The sequence below is a fragment of the Quercus suber genome, unplaced genomic scaffold (assembly GCF_002906115.3).
Source record: "Quercus suber isolate HL8 unplaced genomic scaffold, Cork oak 2.0 scaffold_6, whole genome shotgun sequence".
Classification (NCBI taxonomy): Eukaryota; Viridiplantae; Streptophyta; class Magnoliopsida; order Fagales; family Fagaceae; genus Quercus; species Quercus suber.
In genome coordinates, this window is record NW_027069472.1 from 2933397 (window position 1) to 2953956 (window position 20560).

The 20560-nt window shown below is 34.5% G+C and overlaps 1 protein-coding gene across 1 annotated transcript; it reads left to right on the forward strand.

Annotated features, from left to right (window-relative positions):
- Window positions 1-1972, forward strand: LOC111999186 (uncharacterized). The gene is made up of 2 exons (XM_065773414.1): window positions 1-1336; window positions 1456-1972. The coding sequence occupies exons 1-2, from the start codon at window positions 47-49 to the stop codon at window positions 1681-1683; spliced, it is 1518 nt and encodes a 505-aa protein (XP_065629486.1). The 5' UTR covers window positions 1-46; the 3' UTR covers window positions 1684-1972.
- Window positions 1973-20560: the final 18588 nt, after the last annotated feature.

Here is a 20560-nt window from a genome sequence, read left to right on the forward strand (position 1 = left end):
AGAAACTTATGTGAACAGTATATTTTCTATTCAGGCTGATGAGCAAATGCAAGAAGGCGTACTTGCTGGCAGAGGAGTCATGTTTTACCGATTATTGGAAGCTGTACCTTATCAGGGTATTGGAGATAAGATCAAATTGCCTCCTTCCTGCTTCACAGAATTGTCTGATCAAGGTGCTTTTGATAAGGGACCCATGTACTTCCAGTTGTCAGTAATTCATCAAGAGGATTCTTCAGACATGAATGTCACTGATGAGGAAAACCATCGGACCACCCATTCAGGCGTTTTGGAGTTCACTGCAGATGAAGGTTCTGTTTCGCTTCCTCCTCATGTATGGCACAATCTATTCCCAGAAGAAACTCCAAAAACTCCCTTGATTGAAGTCCGTTATGTCTGGCTGCCAAAAGGAACTTATGCAAAACTTCAACCCGAGAGGGTAGGCTTTTCAGATCTACCGAATCACAAAGCCATCCTTGAAACAAGCCTTCGCCAGCATGCTACCCTTTCTCAGGGTGACATATTAACTGTCAATTATGGGGAGCTAGCACATGCATTACGAGTCCTTGAGTTAAAACCCTCGTCAAGTGTATCTGTTCTAGAAACAGATATTGAAGTTGATATAATTGGTTCTGATTCAGCTTCTGAGAGGACAGATCAGCATGTTCTTAATCCACTAGTATTTGGAAAGTCGGAATCTGGAGTGGTTGATGAAGGCAATTATATGTACTACAAGTTCTCAATAGATAATGACATTTGGGGGATAATTGCTTTGGGCGATTCCAGAGTTGAGGTGAAGATAGAAGCAGAAACAGATGGTGGAGATACTGATCTTTTCATTTCCAGGCATCCTCTGATATTCCCAACTCGACACCAGCATGAGTGGTCTTCCCATGATATTGGTTCAAAGACTTTGATCCTTAGCTCTAAAGACAAGAACTTGGGAGCAGGCACTTACAGTGTGGGTGTATTCGGCTTCAAAGGAACAACAAAATACAAAATTTCAGTCAGTGTTCAGGATGATTACAAGCGTAAGGTGGGTCAACAATCTGCATCCACCTCATCTCCTATGGAGATGGATACTGTAGAGTGTAGGAATTGCAAGCATTATATACCCAGTCGGACTATTGCACTGCATGAAGCCTTTTGTAGCAGGCACAATGTTGTTTGTCAGCATGCTGCTTGTGGAATTGTTCTTAGGGTTGAGGAAGCCAAGAACCATGTGCATTGCAACAAATGTGGGCAAGCATTTCAGCAGGGAGAGATGGAGAAGCATATGAAAGTGTTCCATGAGCCACTTCAGTGCCCATGTGGAATAGTCCTTGAGAAAGAACAGATGGTAAGCAACCCTGTGGGATGTCTCTCTGTATTCTTCATATCCTTTCTTTTTTGGGTAACTAATATGCATTTTGTTGCAGTCACAATTACATTATAACCATCTTCCTCTGTTTTTGGCAGGTGCAACACCAAGCTTCAGTTTGCCCCCTACGCCTAGTCACATGTCGGTTTTGTGGAGACATGGTTCCAGCAGGGAATTCTGCATTGGATGTTCGGGATAGATTAAGAGGATTATCTGAGCATGAGAGTCTTTGTGGGTCAAGGACTGCTCCATGCGATTCATGTGGGCGTTCTGTCATGTTGAAGGACATGGACATCCACCAGGTTGCTGTTCATCAAAAGAGCTAAAGCCAAGTACAACCTCCCAGTTTTTTTTTTTTTTTTTTTTTTTTTTTTTAATCAAGAAAAAGCAGTGCTGCTATGAATGTCCACATTCAAACGCAAGAGCTTTGGCGGTAAAAGAAGAGGGGTAAAACTGAGTGTATTGAGCAGCTTGTAATAACTTTATGAATGATCATGTTTGTGTATGTGAATAAGGCAAAAAATATATCGTTGATCACGTGAACTGCAATGTTTCAGATTTGTATTATAAATTGTAAATTTCCAATATGGATTAAAATACATGATTTTTTGTTTCTCCCCTCAGTATATTTATGTAGCAGTTGATGTCAGCTTATTTAGATTTTTGCAGAAAATATGTTAAAATAAACTTGTACTTTGAAAAAATGGAGTCTTAAAAAGTTGTACATAGAAACTAAAAGCTGAACAAAAAAACTGATTAAAATCTGAAATGTTTACAATCAATGGAGGATCTTCTTTATAACCTGCGAATCAGATTCACAAACAATGTGTTTTATTTTTGTCGTTGCTAAAAGACTCACCAACAATGAATGTGCATTTTTGGGTTGCAAAAACCAACGATGTGCCTGGTCTGTAATCACCTTTCACTTGGCAAGTTGGCATATCTTTCCCTGTTGGAATGGCATATCATTGCTGGATGTAGACAAGGCATATGTCCGATTCACTTAGCTAAAGAATATTGCAAATATTTGACAAACAACCTCCATTCTGATGGGTTTGGCTCCAACTGGGGAGATGTTTCTTGAAATAATGGGAGCCCGTTAGGACAACCCGTACACAAAGAACAGGGCAACAAATCAAGTTATGGTGTTTTAAAAGGAAATAAATTAATCCCTACAATTTCAAAAGGTAACAAATTAAATTTAGTCGACTTAAGTGAAAAGATATTGGGCTTGGGGTTTAATTTGTACTTTTGAAATTATCAGGTTTAATTTGTTGTTTTTTTTTGAAACAGCAATGTTTTATCTATTACATTCCTAACCTAAAGGGTTTAAAGTTTAAACTATACTTAAAAAAATAGTTTAACAAATTATTTAACAAAACATGTTTAGAATCAAGAAAGATCCTTTCGATTTGTTTTTAAAGGAAGAGGCCCATTATTTAACGGTGAATATAATGTCACATTTTTTTAGGGCATAATGTCACATTTTTTTGACGGAATGAGATTTTAAATGATATGGTATTACCTAAGGGTCTTGTAGTTGCATTGGTACCTTCCCGTACACAAAGTGTTTGGGATCTAGGAGGAAAATGATTCAAGTTGTGGGGTTAACAACAAGCAGCATATTGTAACTATCTCAATAATAATAATAATAATATGATACTATGGGCTCTTATTTGATGGAATAAGATGGTACCATGGGTAAAAGTGTGTTAGCACAATTAAGAAAAAAAAAATAAAAGAGCTTGATTCTCAACAACAACAACAAAAACTTTAAGATTATTATTATTATAAATAAATAAATAAAAAAGGAGATTCTTTTTTTTTCTTTTTTCTTTTTATTTAAAGAAGGGGTGTTTGGTAAAAGTGGGGAAAGAGGTTTCTAAGTTCCATAAAAATTTCCTTCTCAAAAAAAAAAAAAAAAAAAGTTCCATAAAAATTTAAATAAAATATAAAATTCTATGATATATAGATACACATATAGGTTCAAGTTACACTTTGTGTAACTCTACCGTCCACAGAAGTTACACATTTTTTAAACCGTAAATTTCTAAAAGATCTAACTGTCAAAAAAAAAATCCATTACCCATATCATCAATAAATATTTACCTAATTAATAGCATTTTCTTATCTCTCTCCTTATTAAGTACTTCTTGCATCTCTAAAGTCTTTCACTATAATCTCTTTCTTTTTTTTCTACAATTCCTTGTACTTTCTACCCTCTCCCACTTTCTATGCTTTCTTTCAATCATCGTAACCTTGAAAGAGAAAGAGAAACCTTTACAATTATTGTAAGTTTGTAACCTTTTGTGAAAGAGTGAAAAAAAAAAATCCTATGAAAATGTTCGAGATATAAATGAAAAAACAAAGCACCGGCATGGCAGCATAATCTTTTAATAAATCTTTGTGAAATTCTATTACATCCAATTTCATTCTATGATTTGGCATTGAGAGTGCTACAAAATTTTCAACAGCTACAAAGAGATATTTTTGCACAACATCATGGTTTCTATAGGCCATCAAAGATCAAAATGAATTAGAGCGAAAATAATTGATTGTTGCTGAGGTAGCGCATAAGCCTGTTATGCTTTGGAGTTCTTTGGATTCCTTATAACATCAATTCTAAAAATCCAAATTTGGCTGAGTTGGACTTGTTAATAGCCCAAGATTGTTTGAAGCCTAAGGCAATAATTTTATAGATGCCTTTTTTACATCTAAATATCACTTAAATAATATTTATTTATTTTTATTTAATTTCAAATCCATTATTAATTCTTACTTATTAATATGACTAATTCACCCAAAGTGAGCAAATGATAATTACTATATAGGTTTTACAAATTGGCATATCACCAATAAAAGAAAAGTTATTCAAACATTCATTTTATTATATTATTTAAGTAACACCGATCATATTCATGTCACATTAGTTTGTGATTTTTTTTTCCTAAAATTTGTATTAACTTTAACATTTTTCATACACTTAATGGTGACTGTGTTGTATTTTTATTAATTCTTTTTTTTTTTTTTTTTGGTGGAGAAAATGCTAAACTTATTGCAAATTTTACTACAAAAAACTTATAAACTGATGTGACAATGAGGTGTCATTTCAACAAAATAATAAATGAGTATTGAATTACTTCATTGGCGACATATCAATTTGTAGGACCTATGTAATAAAACTTGTAATATACTAGCATAACTCTAATATTTTTACCCTAAAAGAAACTCTAATATTTTAGGCTTTCTTAAAATTAGGATAAAATATACACCTCACTCACACTTTTTCTTTAATTAACAAAAAAAAAAAAAAAAAAAAAAACTTACTCTCCAATATTTGGGGCCTTTTTATGTCAGGAGGCCTTAGGCCATGGCCTAGGCCTAGGGCCGGCCCTGGGTAGTGCATAAGCCTGTTATGCTTTGGAGTTCTTTGGATTACTTATAACATGAATTCTAAAAATCCAAATTTGGCTGAGTTGGATTTGTTAATAGAAAAATAAAAGACTTTGTTTTTGGGTAGAACCTTATATGCTTTTATTATGTAAAATTTGATGCATATGGATCTGCAAAATAGTTGTAAATATAGTAAATGATGACAAGGGATTGTGGTTTGGTTGGCCATCTCCTTTTGTTAATTGATAACAATTTTTTATTGTTTTTAAAAGCCAACAAAATCCAAGTCTAAGACTAACACAAATGATAAAGTAGTCGTTTAGCAAAGTCTCTAATTCATATATATATATATATTATTTATATTACTATTTAAGGGGCTTCCCATTTTTAGTTTAAAAATGCCCCTACACCCCTATGTTTAAGTAGAGATAAAATTAATGGACAATTCGATAAAAATGCAACTCTAACACCCACTAAAACATTGCCTAAAAAATAAGACCGCTCTGCTATCAAATTCCAAATTATTTTATCCACTTATAAATTAGATTTTCAAAATAAAAATTATATATATAAAATAAAAACACAGAGTTTTTTTTTTCTAAAAAAAAAAAAAAAAAGGCCTCATCGCATGTGCGAAGCGCGTGTGATGAGGCTAGTTATTATTTAAGGGGATTCTCTTGTTTGGGATCATCTTTTTTTAATTCAAAAATGCCCCTACACTCCTATGTTTAAGTAGAGACAAAACTAAATGACAATTCGATAAAATACATTTTTAACTCTCACTAATACATTGCCTAAAAAATAGGGTCACTCTTCTGTTGATTTTCAAATTGTTTTATCTACTTAAAAATTAGATTTTCAAAATAAAAATTATACTATATAAAAAATAAAGAGATGGTTTTTTTTTTTTTTGGGCTATAAAATAGGACCACTAAACCCAAAAAAATCCTCATCGCCCTTGGAAAGTGCGTGTGACAAGGCTAGTATATATATTAATAGGTAAAATTGAGAGAAAGTACAACTAGATTTTAAATTGAAATTCAATTAGAGTCTAATTTTACACCATATGTCCTATCTAATTTAAATTTTGAATTTTTGTGCCAAGTGAGTTAATTCATTGTAAAAATTGTATTTTAATTATTAAAAATTGGATTTTAATTATAATTTAATTTTGTGACACGTGTCCCATCTAATCTAAACTTTTTAATTTTTCAGCGAAATGGGTTAATTTAGTGTAGAAAACGAGAAGTTCAATATAAATATACCATAAAAAACGTAATCATATAACTAAAAATAATTCGAATTTATAAGTCATTTATGTAATATACCATGATTATGTACGGTCCATTACTAACTAGATTATATATATATATATATTAAACCAAAGTTTAGAGAAAATTCAATTAGAATCAATATTGGATTTTACTTTTGTTAGCTTTCCATATAAATTAAATTGTTTATATTTCTGTTGTTATTTTTTCTCTAAACTAATGAGCATATATTTTTATACAATTTCTATTTAGATATTTTGTATGTGAAGATATTAAATGTAATAAACTATAATTGAGCTAAACAATCTCATACACCTATCCCAATTCAATTTAAGAGATACTATTTGACCAATTTATTATTTTATTTTGTGTTGTATTTAGTAGAATTTCACAGACAATAATTGTGAATTGATATTGTATATGTAGTATCCAATAGTGATTTTCAAAATTTTATACGTAATAGTAGCGTAACCAATATTATGAAAATTGCAAGAAAAACTATTTTAGTACCTCCAAATGTCCTAGTAAAATTATGTTTTATATGTCTAATAACTCAAGCTAACATCAATAGTACCACTATAATTTATCATTCATGTGCATAAGCATGAGTTACATACTAGTAGCAATAATAATCGGCAATGCACATCTCTAAACACTTCTCACCATACTAAATGGAGAGAATCTTGATTTGGGGTAGCATAGTTATTAATTACAATATTTACAAGTGCAGATATAATGTTCCATAATTGTTAAGTAGTAAGTACCACAATTTTAGTTGAGAATCTTAAAATTTTTTTAAGGTAATTTCACCATGAATTATGATTTTTCTAAGTGGGTTCCAGTTAGCTAAACTGATAAAATCTCTAATAGTTGTATAAGAGATTTGAGGTTTAATTCCTGCCGACACCAAACACTAATTAGTGTCTTAATTTAATAATACAGAGTTATCATTAGAAGCGGACGCTATATATTGAAACTCTTTAAAAAAAATTCTAAAATTATTAAAATTATATATATTTATTTTTTAATAATGCTAGAAATACAAATTATTTTACAAAAGAATTTACAAACTTCCAATGTGGTGAGTGATTATTGGTAAATGAAAAAGTAATATTAATTGTGGGATTAAATGAAAACCAATAAGAAGTTTGTCACATAAACATTTTGTAAAAATACTGTAAAATAGTGTTTTTTTAATTTTTTTATTATAGGAAATACTTCACTTTATTAAGACCAAATTAGTGGGTTACATTTCTCTCATGCACACAAGCATGCTCAATCAGGCTAGGACATTCCTTTAGCCATGCAACATTATCCTCAACGTTTTTTGTGTGTTGAGCTAATAAGTGAGCAGGGATATTTCCCTCTCGTTTAGTGTGAGTAACCTTCCATTGCCTGAAAAACGACATTTGATTCATCACTCCGGCCAACACGTTCATTACTGAAGAAGGCGATGAACCTAGTCCTTGTAGAGCATTACAAAGTAACAGTGAGTCACTCTCAAACTCAGCCTCTCTAATGCCAACATCTTTTGCAAACTCGACTCCAGCTTCCAAGGCTTTAGCTTCTGCTTCGATCGCACCCAAAGGACACTTCCATTTTTTGCTCAACGCAACGATCACCTCCCCAGTGCCATCCCTAATTATCACTCCAGCCCTTGCTTGTTTCTTGCTCGAGAAAACCGTGCCATCGAAGTTTACTTTGTAGTAGCCTTGGCTTGGAGGTTTCCAAGAAACCGGAGATATTGGTTCAGACTGGTGCTCTATTTTTCTATCATTTGCAGTTCAGAACTCCTCCACCAGGTGCATGGCATTCCTCAGCACTGTCCTACCTGCCCTTCCTTTTCCTCCCATCCGAATGTCATTCTGATTCTTCCATATATCCCAACAAACCGTGATGAACTGCCCCAACTGTCCAGGTCGAGATTGATCGCTCCTCTGTAAATTCGCAACCACGTCCAAAAAACTCCAATGTGACGAGATATCAAATGATAAAGCGAATTTACTATTCTTCCAAACTTCTTTAGCATGTTCACAGGTCCACAGTAAATGGCATATCGTTTCCTCCTCCTATCCACAAAGGTCACATATACCATTTGGAATGATTCTCCTCTAAGCTAAATTGGACTTTGTAGCTAGGATACCACGGCCTGCCTTCCAAGCAAAATGTTTTATTTTCTGTGGGGTCTTCATTTACCATACGATCTTCCAAATCTTCCTCTTGGCTGACTCTTCTGAGTAATTTGCCTTGGTATCATGTAGCTTCTCTTCCAGCGCTAATGCATAAGCGCTTTTGATAGTAAACTTCCCACTTCTTTTTCAGCCCATATTAGTCTGTCCTGCATGCTGCTTGAGCTCAAAGGAATTCTTAGAATGGCCTCTCTATCTTCGGGTAGAAACGAACTCTCCAACTTGTCTTTATTCCACTCGTTGGTTGCTCTATTTATGAGGTCAAAAACCAGAGCATTTGATGATTGTGGTTTTTTTATTGTGATCACCTTATAAACTCAGCTAAATAAGGAATTGGAGTTTGTTTGAAGCCTCCACCCCTGTTTGGACAAGAGCGCCAAATTGAAACTTCTTAGCTCACGAAATCCCAGGCCTCCTTTGTCTTTAGGCTTGCATATCATATCCCAATTTAGCTGACCAATTTTCTTTTCGTTCCCAGTCTATCCCCACCAAAATTGTTTGATCACCCTAGTCAGCTCCTCACACAGATTCTTTGGTAACTGGAAACAACTCATGGTATATAAAGGTACAGCTTAAGCTACATATTTAATTAGAAGTTCCTTCCCTACAGGCATTAATATCTTTTCTTTCCAACCCGAGACCTTATTAGCCACTCTCTGTTTGAGTTGAGCAAAAGTATTGTTCTTGGATTTTCCTACAAGTGATGGCAGACCCAGGTATGCTTCATGAGGTTTAATAACCTGAGCTCCGAACATCGTTTTCACCCTTTCTTTGGTTTCATTGTTAGTGTTTGGGCTAAAATATAGAGAGGTTTTGTGGCAATTTAGTTGTTGTCTAGAGGAGACTTCATAAACTTTAAGAATCCTTAAAATTTCCATAGCTTCACTCACTGTAGCTCGTCCAAACACCAGGTTGTCGTCGGCAAAGAATAAATGGGATACTTTGGGACCATTCGCAGAAGCAGCCACCCCTTTAATGGCTTTCCTGTGTGCTGCCTGATGAAGCAATGCTGAGAGGCCCTCGTCGCATATTAGGAAAAGATATGGTGATAATAGATCACCTTGTCTCAACCCTCAGGTTGGCTGGTTTAAATCATATGGCTGCCTATTAATTCGAACCGCATATTTCACCGAAGATACACATCTCATCACCGTGCTAATCCAATTCGTATGAAACCTAAGCTTCATCATAATCTGCTTCAGGCATTCCCACTTAACCCGATCTTATGCCTTGCTCATGTCTAGCTTTATGGCCATCTCACCACATTTACCCTTCCTCTTCTTGCTAATGTGGTTCATCAGTTCATAGGCCACCAAGGCATTATCTGTGATGAGACGTTCTACCACAAAAGCACTTTGATTCACTCCTATGATTTCCTACAACACCAGTTTCATCCTGTTTGCCACAACTTTTGAAGCTATTTTGTAAGCCACATTACATAATGAAATTGGCCTATAATCCATTACTTTTTCCTGATTTTTTGTTTTAGGAATAAGTACAATGTGAGTGTCATGAAATTTAGGGGAGAATACACCATGGTTTAGAAAATCAAGTGCAATGTGAATGATAATAGATTTAACAGTGGGCCAAAAATGATGATAAAATAAATGCGGCATACCGTCTGTACTAGGCACCGTTAGCAGGTGCATTTGTTTTAGTGCTTTCTCCACCTCCATTGCTTGAAATTCTCATGTGAGAGTAGAGTTCATTCTAGTAGTGACTTTGGGATGGACTGCATCAAGCATTTCTTGCTCCACCTTCGGCCTTGAGGTAGTGAAAAGCTCCTCAAAATAATGCACAAAAGTCTCCCCAATCTGATCTATATCCTCCAACCACTTGTTATTTGCATCCGTTATTATGCTAATATTGTTCCTCTGGTATCGGTTAATGGCTTTAGTATGGAAAAAGGTGGTATTTTTATCCCCTGCCTTTAACCAATTGTTTCTGCTTCTCTTCAATGCCAAGCCACCTATTAAGCTCCAATTTTGTTGCATGGATTTCCTCCAAATCCATCCCATTACCCTTCATGGCTTCAAGTATTTGGAGCTTTTTTTGTATGGTAGCAACTTGCTTTCCCACATGGCCAAAGGAGTGAATATTCCATGACTTCAATGATATTTGACATTCATCTAAACAAGCTTCTAATGGCCATTGTGAGCAACTGGATTGTCCCCTTTCCCATGCCTCCTCTACCACTTTTTTGCATCTTTCATCTTCAAGCCACATAGATTCAAACCTGAACAACCTTGTTTACCACCTTTTCTATCTCCAAGGATTAGTTTCCTCGAGCACCAAAATACTATGATCAAAGACCGAGTTGGACAAGTGATGGAGCTTTACCCTTGGAAAAACTCCTACCCAATCCATGGACACCAATGCTCTGTCAAGTCTTTCTCGCACCCATCCTCGACTACCTAGTCTTCTACTCCAAGTATAATCCGACCCCACATACCCCATGTCTCTCAATCTGACTTGTTGATTGTCTCACGAAAGTATCTCATATGTCCTTCCGGCCTAACCCCACCACCAATTTTTTCCTTAGCATGCATTATTTCATTAAAGTCCCCCATGCATACCCATGGCAAGTTACTCCGACAACTAAGATTTTCTAGCAGTGACCATGATTTCCCTCTTTTACTTGTCTATGGGTGGCCATAAAATCCGGTGAACCTCCATTTCTTCATGCCTTGGTCTTTAGATACTACTGCATCAATATGCCCAGGGGAGTATGACAATATATCAACTTGTAGTGAGTTTCTCCATAGTAGAGCTAAACCTCCTACCCTTCGAATACTCGGTACCAATAAACCTTGCTGCCGTTCTATTTTCTGCTTAATTCCGTCCATCTCCGTAACATCAAACTTAGTTTCCATTAGAAAGACTAAGGTGGGATCTTTCTCCAACACCACCTTTTGGAGAGCCTTAACTGTTAGGGGGTTCCCAAGCCCCCTACAGGTCCAACTTATGGCACTTATTATGTCCGGAGGGGCTGCGTTGCAACCTCCGCCGATCCCAAGTGTTGTGCTAAGAGTTTTCCGAGCTCCTGTACCTTACCCTCCCTTTTAATGCATTTCCCATTGTCTTCCTTTTCTTCCAACTCAGTCAAAGGTGCCCTTGCTCTTCTTTTTATTCCCATCTCCACAATTTCAAAATCCATGGACAAGTCTTTGTTGGTTTTGTCTTCCTAGAATTGTGTTTCCTCATTACCCGACTTACTTTCCTTCTCAGGTAACCCTCTATTTTCTTTGATCTTCTTTTGGTTGCCACCTCTGGTTTTCCTTACTCCTTGGGCCGTTTGCTGTTTTGAAGATGGCAGCCCCAAACTAAAGCTTACTCCAGAGTGGAATAAGCCCAAGTTCTCCTTACTTTCATGCATGGGCTTATGTAAATTGCCCTGAGGCCCAAGCGTGAATGGTTGGACTTGGACACCAGTATTCGGCCCACTTACTTGTATTCGCTCTTCCAACTTCAGCATGGCCATGTGCGAGGCTTGTGTGTTTGACTTCGTACCTAAGCGTGTTTCCTGGGTTGTTACTGAATTCAAGAAGGGTACGCTTCCATTAATAGTGTCATCAATTTCCTTGATCTGCTGTTCAAAATTCAAACCACGCGAGATATCCAGTTTTACGATACGTCCGTGAGTTGGAGTTGTTATGGCTTTCTCCACATCAGCCCTAGAGTCTGCCACCCTCCTCGTCTCATCTGGCAGATTAGTATTCCCGCTCGCCATCACCGGCGATGAAATCTTTTCTCCAACCAATCCCCGTTCCAGAACCTCACTTCCGTTTGCCCCGAACCTGTTTTCACCTTGTTTTTTTACCATAATGAGCTGAGGTTTCTGGTTTTTTATCCTGCACCGCACTTAACCATTGTCCAAATTGCTTCTCTTCTGGCCATAGATTATCACTGCTTCGTATCCACTGCAAACAGTCCCTTTCATCATGGTCAATCTTCCCACATAAATAGAAAAATATCGGAAGCCTCTCATATCTAAAGTCCACCCATTTTAAACCATATTCCCCCAGACGCACCTTACGGCCATGGCACAATGGTAGAGAGACATCAAGGATAACCCTTATGCGCAGATAATTCACCAAGCAAAATCCTTTCCCGTTAACATCTACCTTCACCACCTCCCCTAATGTTGCTCCAATACTCATTCCAACTTCCTTGGTCTGACACATTGTGGGCAACCCATGTATTTGAATCCAAAATGGTGACCTATCAAATTTTATGTCCTTTACCGCTTCGCCATGCACCATCTTATGTAGGATCAACAAATATTTATCGAAGGACCACGGACAGAGCAGTAACACCCTCTCCATATCATCCTTCGATTGGAAAAGAAACATTATCTTATTTTCACCCAAATCACTGACCTCGAAATTGTGTTCCGCTCTCCAAACCGATCTCAATACTCTGGCCACCGACTCTAGATTGATTTTATGCTTAGTACAAAACTTACCAATAAGGACAAGACACCACTCTGTCAATGGAGCTTGGATTGCTACTTCAACATCTTCTCTCAATGGCAGCTATAGCTTTGCACACCTATCTGTGATCTCCTCCATATTTTCTTCTGAAGGAATTGTTTCTACCGTTTGCATAGAGAGAAAGTTTGCCTAACGGCAGCCCTATTGCTATTCTAGTCCCTTTTTTCACCTCTAGGGTTTCCAAAGAATGTCTAGAGAGAAAAACCTATTATACTGTAAAATAGTTTGTGGTTATAGCATTACTTTTTATTTTAAAATAAGTCAAGTGGATGAAATTTTTAGGAATTCTAAAGCTGCCAGCTTTAGAAGATCTTAATCTCACAATATTGGCTTAATTATTGTTGTTAATGTTTACACATGTGAATTAAAAGATACACATTACATTAATTAGATGTTACACACTATGTTTGTGTGGCATTTTTTTTAGTATAAATTAAATTAATTGATCAAATTAAAAATATCCTAATACCATATGATAATAGAAAGTTAGAATCTACTCAAAAAAGAAAAAAGAAAAAAAGAAAGTTAGAAAATTTATTTTGTACATAGAATTCCTATACGAGACGATATCTCTTATTTTGGAAATAGTCAGTGCGTGTATCGAAACACACAATACCCTCTCGCGGGTATCTCATCACAAAAGATTTCGTTCCTTTCTTGCTATATAGGATGAAAATTAATTTTTGGAAGGACCTTAAGCTGTAACTGTAAGTAGGGAAAGCACAAAAAGGCTAATGACAGTCTGCAACTTTAATTCAGCGAAAAAAAGACAGTCTGCAACTTTAATGCTTAATTTGTCTTGAATATTAAATGCAATGTCTCAAACCTAAACTAAAGATTCCATTCTACTACCTATACTATAACTAGGGTCATTGGACATTTATTAAGCATTTTCCCATTTATATGTTGCCAGCTCAGATTTGTAGTATTGTTAACTGATATGAAGTGTTTCCTTATTTATTTGCTCCTTAATTATTCCCATCGATAACCTTTTCTCTCTTTTTTTATTCATTTATTTTTTAATTATTTTGATATAAGATAAAAGTTTTATTTTAACATAATTATTTTGATACTAGATAGAAATTAAGTGTATATGTATATAAAATTTTTTCCTAGAAATTTGAACTCTAATCATTGCTTCTCACACCCCACAAGCGTCTTATACTGATAGAGTGACTATTATGCCAAAGGTGGGTGGTCTTTTCTTTTTCTTATCCACACTCTTTTGTTACTTTACTAGTTGTTTTAGGACCAAAAATTATTCCACAATTTTTTTTATCACAACTCTAATGTGGCAAACTATAAAGAATTAACCATCACTTGTATATGTACATACTATTTTTTATTTACCAATCACACTCTGTCACTTTATAGTTATAGTAGGAAATTGTGAAAAAAAAATTTACTCCTAGACTTTTTAGTTACTTTACTCAACTTTCTTATTTTTTGAACTCCATTGCTTTACTCTTATTATTATTTTCAATATTTCTCTACAAGTCTACCAAGTCCCAGTCTCATTTCTTTGATTCTTTCTTCTCCCTTTTAGCCTTTCAGTTTTCCCAATTTACTAATTATTAAGATTAACTGACGTTTGACTTTCTATATTTTTAAAGCCAATAGTCTTTTTTTTTTTTTTTCAAGAATAACAGCCAAGAAAAAAAGAGTGTAGTACGTTTTTTCTTTTTTCTTTTTTCTTTTTGGAAAGGACCACAAGCAGGAAGAGAGAGAGAGAGAACACACTAACGCCAGTCTGCAACTTTAATACTTAACTTGCATTAAATTAGTAATGTCCTGATTCTAATTAAGTATCCCGTAATAAATACAGGAGAATATGAAGATTAGATTAAGCTGTAGGAAAATATATACCTTATACTTTTATATGATTTTAGTCTTTTATATGACTATGAATTTTAGTTTGATTTAATGACCAATTGGGAAGATAAGTTATTGGATAGCTATATATATATATATATATATCCATAGATCTACACCAAGCATACCATTTAGCATTTCTTTTTCTATTTTTGGAGAAACTATTTAGCATATTTATGACTTTTTTATGTGCCAAAAACATAACTTTTCTATAAATAAAAAGGAAATCCCACAAAAGAAAGAATCAGCCTTTTTTATTGTCTTTCAATGGTAGAACTAATAGACCACCGTATTTTTTATTTTTTATTTATTTTTTTGGTATGGGGCACAGATCTGGCTTTAGATAAATAGTGGAGCATCTCGGTGCTGACTTGGCTTCAGAAGAAAGAACCTTAATTGGAACATCCTTAACAAGAGCAGCATAATATTAATATATAATTGACATCAGTGGTCTGGACGAAACTGTTTATATTTCTATACCATCACAGAGAATCAGAAGCCAGGGGATGCAAATAATGTGAAGTGCACAAATTAGGTATCACTGTCCGAAATATTTTTTTTTTATAGCAAAAAGATCAGTGCACTAATCTTACTGGTATTTGCATTTTCCTTTTTTTGTTTATTTCTTTTACACAACAATCTAAGCTCACCTTTTTTTTTTTTTTTTTTTTGATAATCATCTAAGCTCACCTTAATTTGTAGTAGTCAATTCATAGATTTTGTCGTGACAACCGTAAAATAAGGCATTAAAAACTTATTAAACTGACTTAACTTAAAAATTATCTGTAACTTACACTTTACACCCTGACCAGGGATATGCTTTGACTTTTAAGCATCTGACGTTTCCAGGGACCAGGAGTCCTTCACCGACCATTGTCGGCAAAAATTAAATTAGGCAAATGCATGTGTTACTGTTACCTTTTTTAAAAAATAGAGATATAAAAATTTTCAAAACTTTTTTAGAATTATTTATTGGGAAAATTGTCCTTACAATTTTATCTAGAATGTTCACCGTCTTGGGACAATGATTAAGGAGAAGAAATGTAATCAACTACCTAAGGAAGTAGGAAAGTAACAAAATTTTAAAAGGTCCGATTAATATGTGATCAATCCATTTTTTAAAATATTTTTTTGAGAATTGAAAAAACTGTCAATACTTTTTCAATTTTCGAAAAAATATTTTAAAAAATGATTAATTATTGTGTGCCCTTAGGGCACACATTAGCAAAATTCAATTTTAAATAAAAAAATTTGAATTCTTTTATTGAAAGTGAATCACTATCTTAGAAAAAAAAAATACTCTAAAAATTCAACCTTAAAGTTTGATTGTACTAAAAAGTGAAAGTATAAAAAATTAGTAGATAAAAAATATAAATATTTTTTATTATGTATGTTTGGTAAAGAGGATGAAAAACAAAAAAAAAAAAAAGTAAAAGAATAAATAACAAATTACTATTATACCTTTATTATGAAAAGTAGAAAAATGAAAAATTAATATTTTTTTTTTGTAAGGTTTGCAATACCACTTATTCCTCCCTAGTTGGAGAGGAAAAAACAAAGGATGGATCCATAATGAAAAACTTTAATCACCTCATTTCCTTTTTTCTCCCTTTGTAATTTCATATTTTGTATCATTGTTTTTCACCAAACCAACCAAATATAGCGTATAGGCTTTCCTTAGGACAGGGACAGGGACAGGGACAGTGGGAACTTATTTCGTTTTTGGGTTGAAAAGACTTGGAAAAAAATGAGCCAATATATATAGTGAGTGGGAGTGGGAGAGGTACGAAGTCAAAGGGCAGCAGTAGAATTCGAAAAACGTAGCCGTTAGAGACATGGACGGCCTTAACAAACCCAATTTTGCCGACAACTAAATCCAAGTGGTCCCTGCGTTTTTTAAGGGTTGGGGTTGGAATCGGGGACTCTGTTTACTCTCTATTACGTAGGAGTGATACTAACACTACACTACTGTGATTAAAACTAGTGAATTATTCAAGAAAACATTGAACTCCCATAATTGAATGGATTCATTGAATTGAAAATTAAAAAAGTTACAAAAAAGAAACTGAAACAACAAAAGAAGCCGAAAGCTGAATCAACTGTTGTCAGTGTTAGAATTACATAACCGGTGCCACCTCATCTCCGATTCACAATCTTAACTCATTTTCCAAACTTGCTCTCTCTCTCTCTCTCTCTCTCTCTCATTTTTCTTTCAGATAAAGAAAATAAACACACATTTATTACATTCCATTTAGCTTCGAATCTGCAGATAAAACGCTGCGTTTTGGCTCTGCTCTGCTCTGAACTCTGAGGACTCTTTTTAACTCTCTTTTATTGCTTCTCTCGTACGGTACACATAAATAGAAACAGAACAGTACTACTTTCTTTCTCTCTCTGTTTCTCGTTGATCTTCAAAACGCTGCTTTTAGCTCCGTTTCCCGAGGTCTGTCTCTTGCTTTTTTTTTTTTTTCCCTTGTGAGATTTAAAAAGCAGTCGCAGTTATCATTGATCACCAAAACGCAACGTTTTGGCTCTCTGGCTTTGGAGGGAGGCTTCTTCTTGTTTTCTGAGGTGGAGTTCATAGAGACATTGAGAGGTAAGAGAGTCTGAAAGTTTTTATGTTTTGTGTCTGTTTGGTTGCTGAGAAATTGAATTAAAATGACAAGACTAGATCCAATGCATGTTGCGTTTGGTTCTTGAGAAAATGGACGGAAAGTAGAACGAGATGATTTTTTTTTCTTTGTTTATTTGGGTTCCAAATGCAAAATTTTTTTAACTCTAACGACTGTCTTTTTAATTTCATAGTCTGTTTGGTTGCTGAGAAAATTAGAATTTGAGTTTTGTTATATTTTTATGTATGTATGTTTGTACATGCATGTATTTTTGTATGTCTGTATATATAGTAAATTTTTTTTTCCATAATTTTTTAACTTTCAACGATTAAAAAGATGAGGTGAACCCAATGGCAGTTTGGTTCCTGAGTGTTAATCTTACAATTTCACTGCTGTTTGGTTACTGAGAAAATGAGGGGAATTAATAGAGAATAGAACATATATTTCAATTAATCTTTCATTTCTTTGTGGCATAACTCGGAAAAATCAAATGGTGTTGTTTTCAGATATATTGATTAATGAAATCCTCAAGAATTGAAAATTCTCCACGCTCAATTTGGTTGCTGAAAGATGGAGCAAAATTTGACTCTTAAAATTGTGATGGTTATTCAAGTGGAATTTTTTTTTTTTGGTAGCCAAACAGATTATTTATGGATTCCATCTCTTTTCTTTTCCTAAGTTTCAAAGTTTTTTGAAGGTCATTTATCTTCGTGTCAAGGATTTAACTAATTGTTGAGCAAAACAAGTTTTTTTTCCAGTGGTACTTTAGGTTGAGCATCTCTTTGCCTTATCCATTTTTTAAGAAAAATATAATTTTCTTCTGAAGTATCGAATATGGATAATTCTGAAAGCTGAATATCTTATAGTTTTCTTATTATTTTTTCATCCACTTGTATGATTTTGGGACCAGGAAGTCTCAAATCAAAAGAAAATATTTTCTCAATTTTTTATTCGACTCAGGAATACTTTTGGGATTTTATGGAACACTTACTTCATCATGACTTCATGAGGCACTTTGGTCTAGTGTCTAGTTTTATAATAACGTTTTTTTTTTTCTTCTTTCTAATTAAAAAAATTTCTATAGGCTGATCTGAAATCCGAATACCCTGTACATTTGTTTTATACTGGAGATATCATCCTTTTGGTAAAGCACCGAAAGCCAAAAGTAGCTTTAATTTAAACCATATTTCAAGACTAATGTTTTTTTTTTTCCAATTCCTTAATGAAGAAGGGGAACTCTCCCCTTTCACTAAAAACAGATTGTGTCCAAGTTGGTGCCTAGTGAATGTTCTTTAGTTGTATATTACCTGGTTATACATTAAAGCTCAATTTTGTTCCATCTTATATTTTTTCAGGAAATTATCAGTTTGCTTTTTCTTTGAAGAGGGTACATGGCTACGCTTAAGGACATAGAAATGGCAGCAACTATCAACTTCCTCACCGCGTTTGCTTTTTTTGTGGCATTTGCCTTTCTGCGGCTTCAACCTATCAATGATAGGGTTTACTTTCCTAAATGGTATCTGAAGGGTTTAAGGAGCAGTCCATCGAGGTCTGGTGCAGTGGTAGGGAGGTTTGTCAATTTGGACTTCAGGGCATATCTCAGGTTTTTGAAATGGATGCCTGCTGCATTGCAAATGCCAGAGCCTGAGCTAATTGACCATGCAGGGTTGGATTCTGCTGTTTACTTGAGGATCTACTTTGTAGGGTATGCTCGAAAAGATCATTTCTCTGTACCTTGCATGCCTGGCTATGTGATTTTAACTGTCATTTTTTCAGTCTAATGTTAGCCCATGGAGTTGAGTAGGTATTCTACCTTATCCATGTGTGTAAAAGTCATGGACTAATATATTCTGTCGAATAATTTTTTTTCCCCTGCATTGAATACCGTTTGGCACTGGGAGTATATAATGTATCAACCAAACTGTTTTTCTTTAAAAAAACTTTGATTTGTTACTTTATCCTCTTTCACTGATTCTACCATTTCTGCTATTAAAGTGCAGATTAAAAATTTTTGTTCCTATTACATTCCTGGCTTTTGCTATCATCGTACCTGTCAATTGGACCAATGGCACCTTGGAGCGCTCAAATTTAACTTATAGTGACATTGATAAGCTTTCTATTTCAAATATTCCACTTGGATCTCTTAGGTATGCAGAACCTTTTCTTGCTCTGTTGGATCTTTTTTGTTCTTTATATGTTATTTTTTCTTATCTATCCTGGTCAAATGTTATTTAAGAAATTTTTGTTGACACTATGTTCTGATTGTTCATTGTAGCAGTCCTGATTTCATTTACATTCATTAATAATGAATTTTCCAAACTTGATTCTTACATTAAAATTATATACTGTATAACTTTATTGTTTCAACTGAAATTTTTTTTTCTAGCATCTTAAATTTTTATGGAAGTCCACGGGAAAGTTGGAATGATGTGGCTAGACTAAATCTATGGCTTGGTGAGTTTGATACATAAATTGTAGCGCCCTTTTACACTTCATGATGTTAAAATTGACCATTCATTTAACCTTTTATGAAAATGAATATTTTGAACTATAAAGGGCCAAATAGAAAACTGAATCAAACATGAAGGATCCAAATGAAAAATTTGAAATATGAAGGGTCAAAATAAAATCAACCCCAAACTTTATGGGCCAAGTCAAATTTAAACCATTCTAAACAATGAGCCAAAATTAACAAATTCAATCTATCTTTAGGTTTGCATTGAGGATCCACATTAAGTCCATAACTCTTTGCACTAGTAATGGTATACGCTTTTTGCAAATAATATAGTTTTAATGGATGAAACTAGAAGTGAAGTTAATGTCAAGTTAGAAATTTGGCGAAATGCTCTAGAATCTAAAGGCTTTCTATTAAGTAGGACTAAAACAAAGTACATGGAATGTAGTGAAAGTCAAAACATAAACAAATGGACGGTAAGACTTGATAGAGATACTAAATAGTGACAGCTTTCGATATCTTGGATTTGTAATTCATAAAAATGGAGAGATTTAGAAGGATGTGAATCATAGGATAAGAGAAAGGAGATGGAGTGGTGAAGTTTATCAAATGTATTTTGCAATCATAGAGTACCTATTAAGTTAAAAGGAAAATTTTAGAAGGCTACAATACAACCACCTATACTCTATGTTATTGAATGTTGGATCGTTAAGAAGCAACATGTCCCTAAAATGAGGGTAGGTGAAATGGGATTTTTTTTTTAAGACATGGAACCTCACCAAGGCACAACCCCTTTGGACCCAACCCTAGCGAGTAAAATAAGGGTAACTGCCATAACCTTATATCAAGTAATCCAGGAGAACTCTCAGTGGGTATTGAACCTAGAATGTCTAGGTTTACAACTCATCCCAAGCCTTT

Excerpts from the sequence above, each read along its gene's own strand:
- LOC111999186 (XM_065773414.1), top strand. The coding sequence starts at position 47 with ATGCAAGAAGGCGTACTTGCTGGCAGAGGAGTCATGTTTTACCGATTA. Across the intron at positions 1,337-1,455 it reads TCCTTGAGAAAGAACAGATG|GTGCAACACCAAGCTTCAGT; the intron begins GTAAGCAACCCT and ends TGTTTTTGGCAG.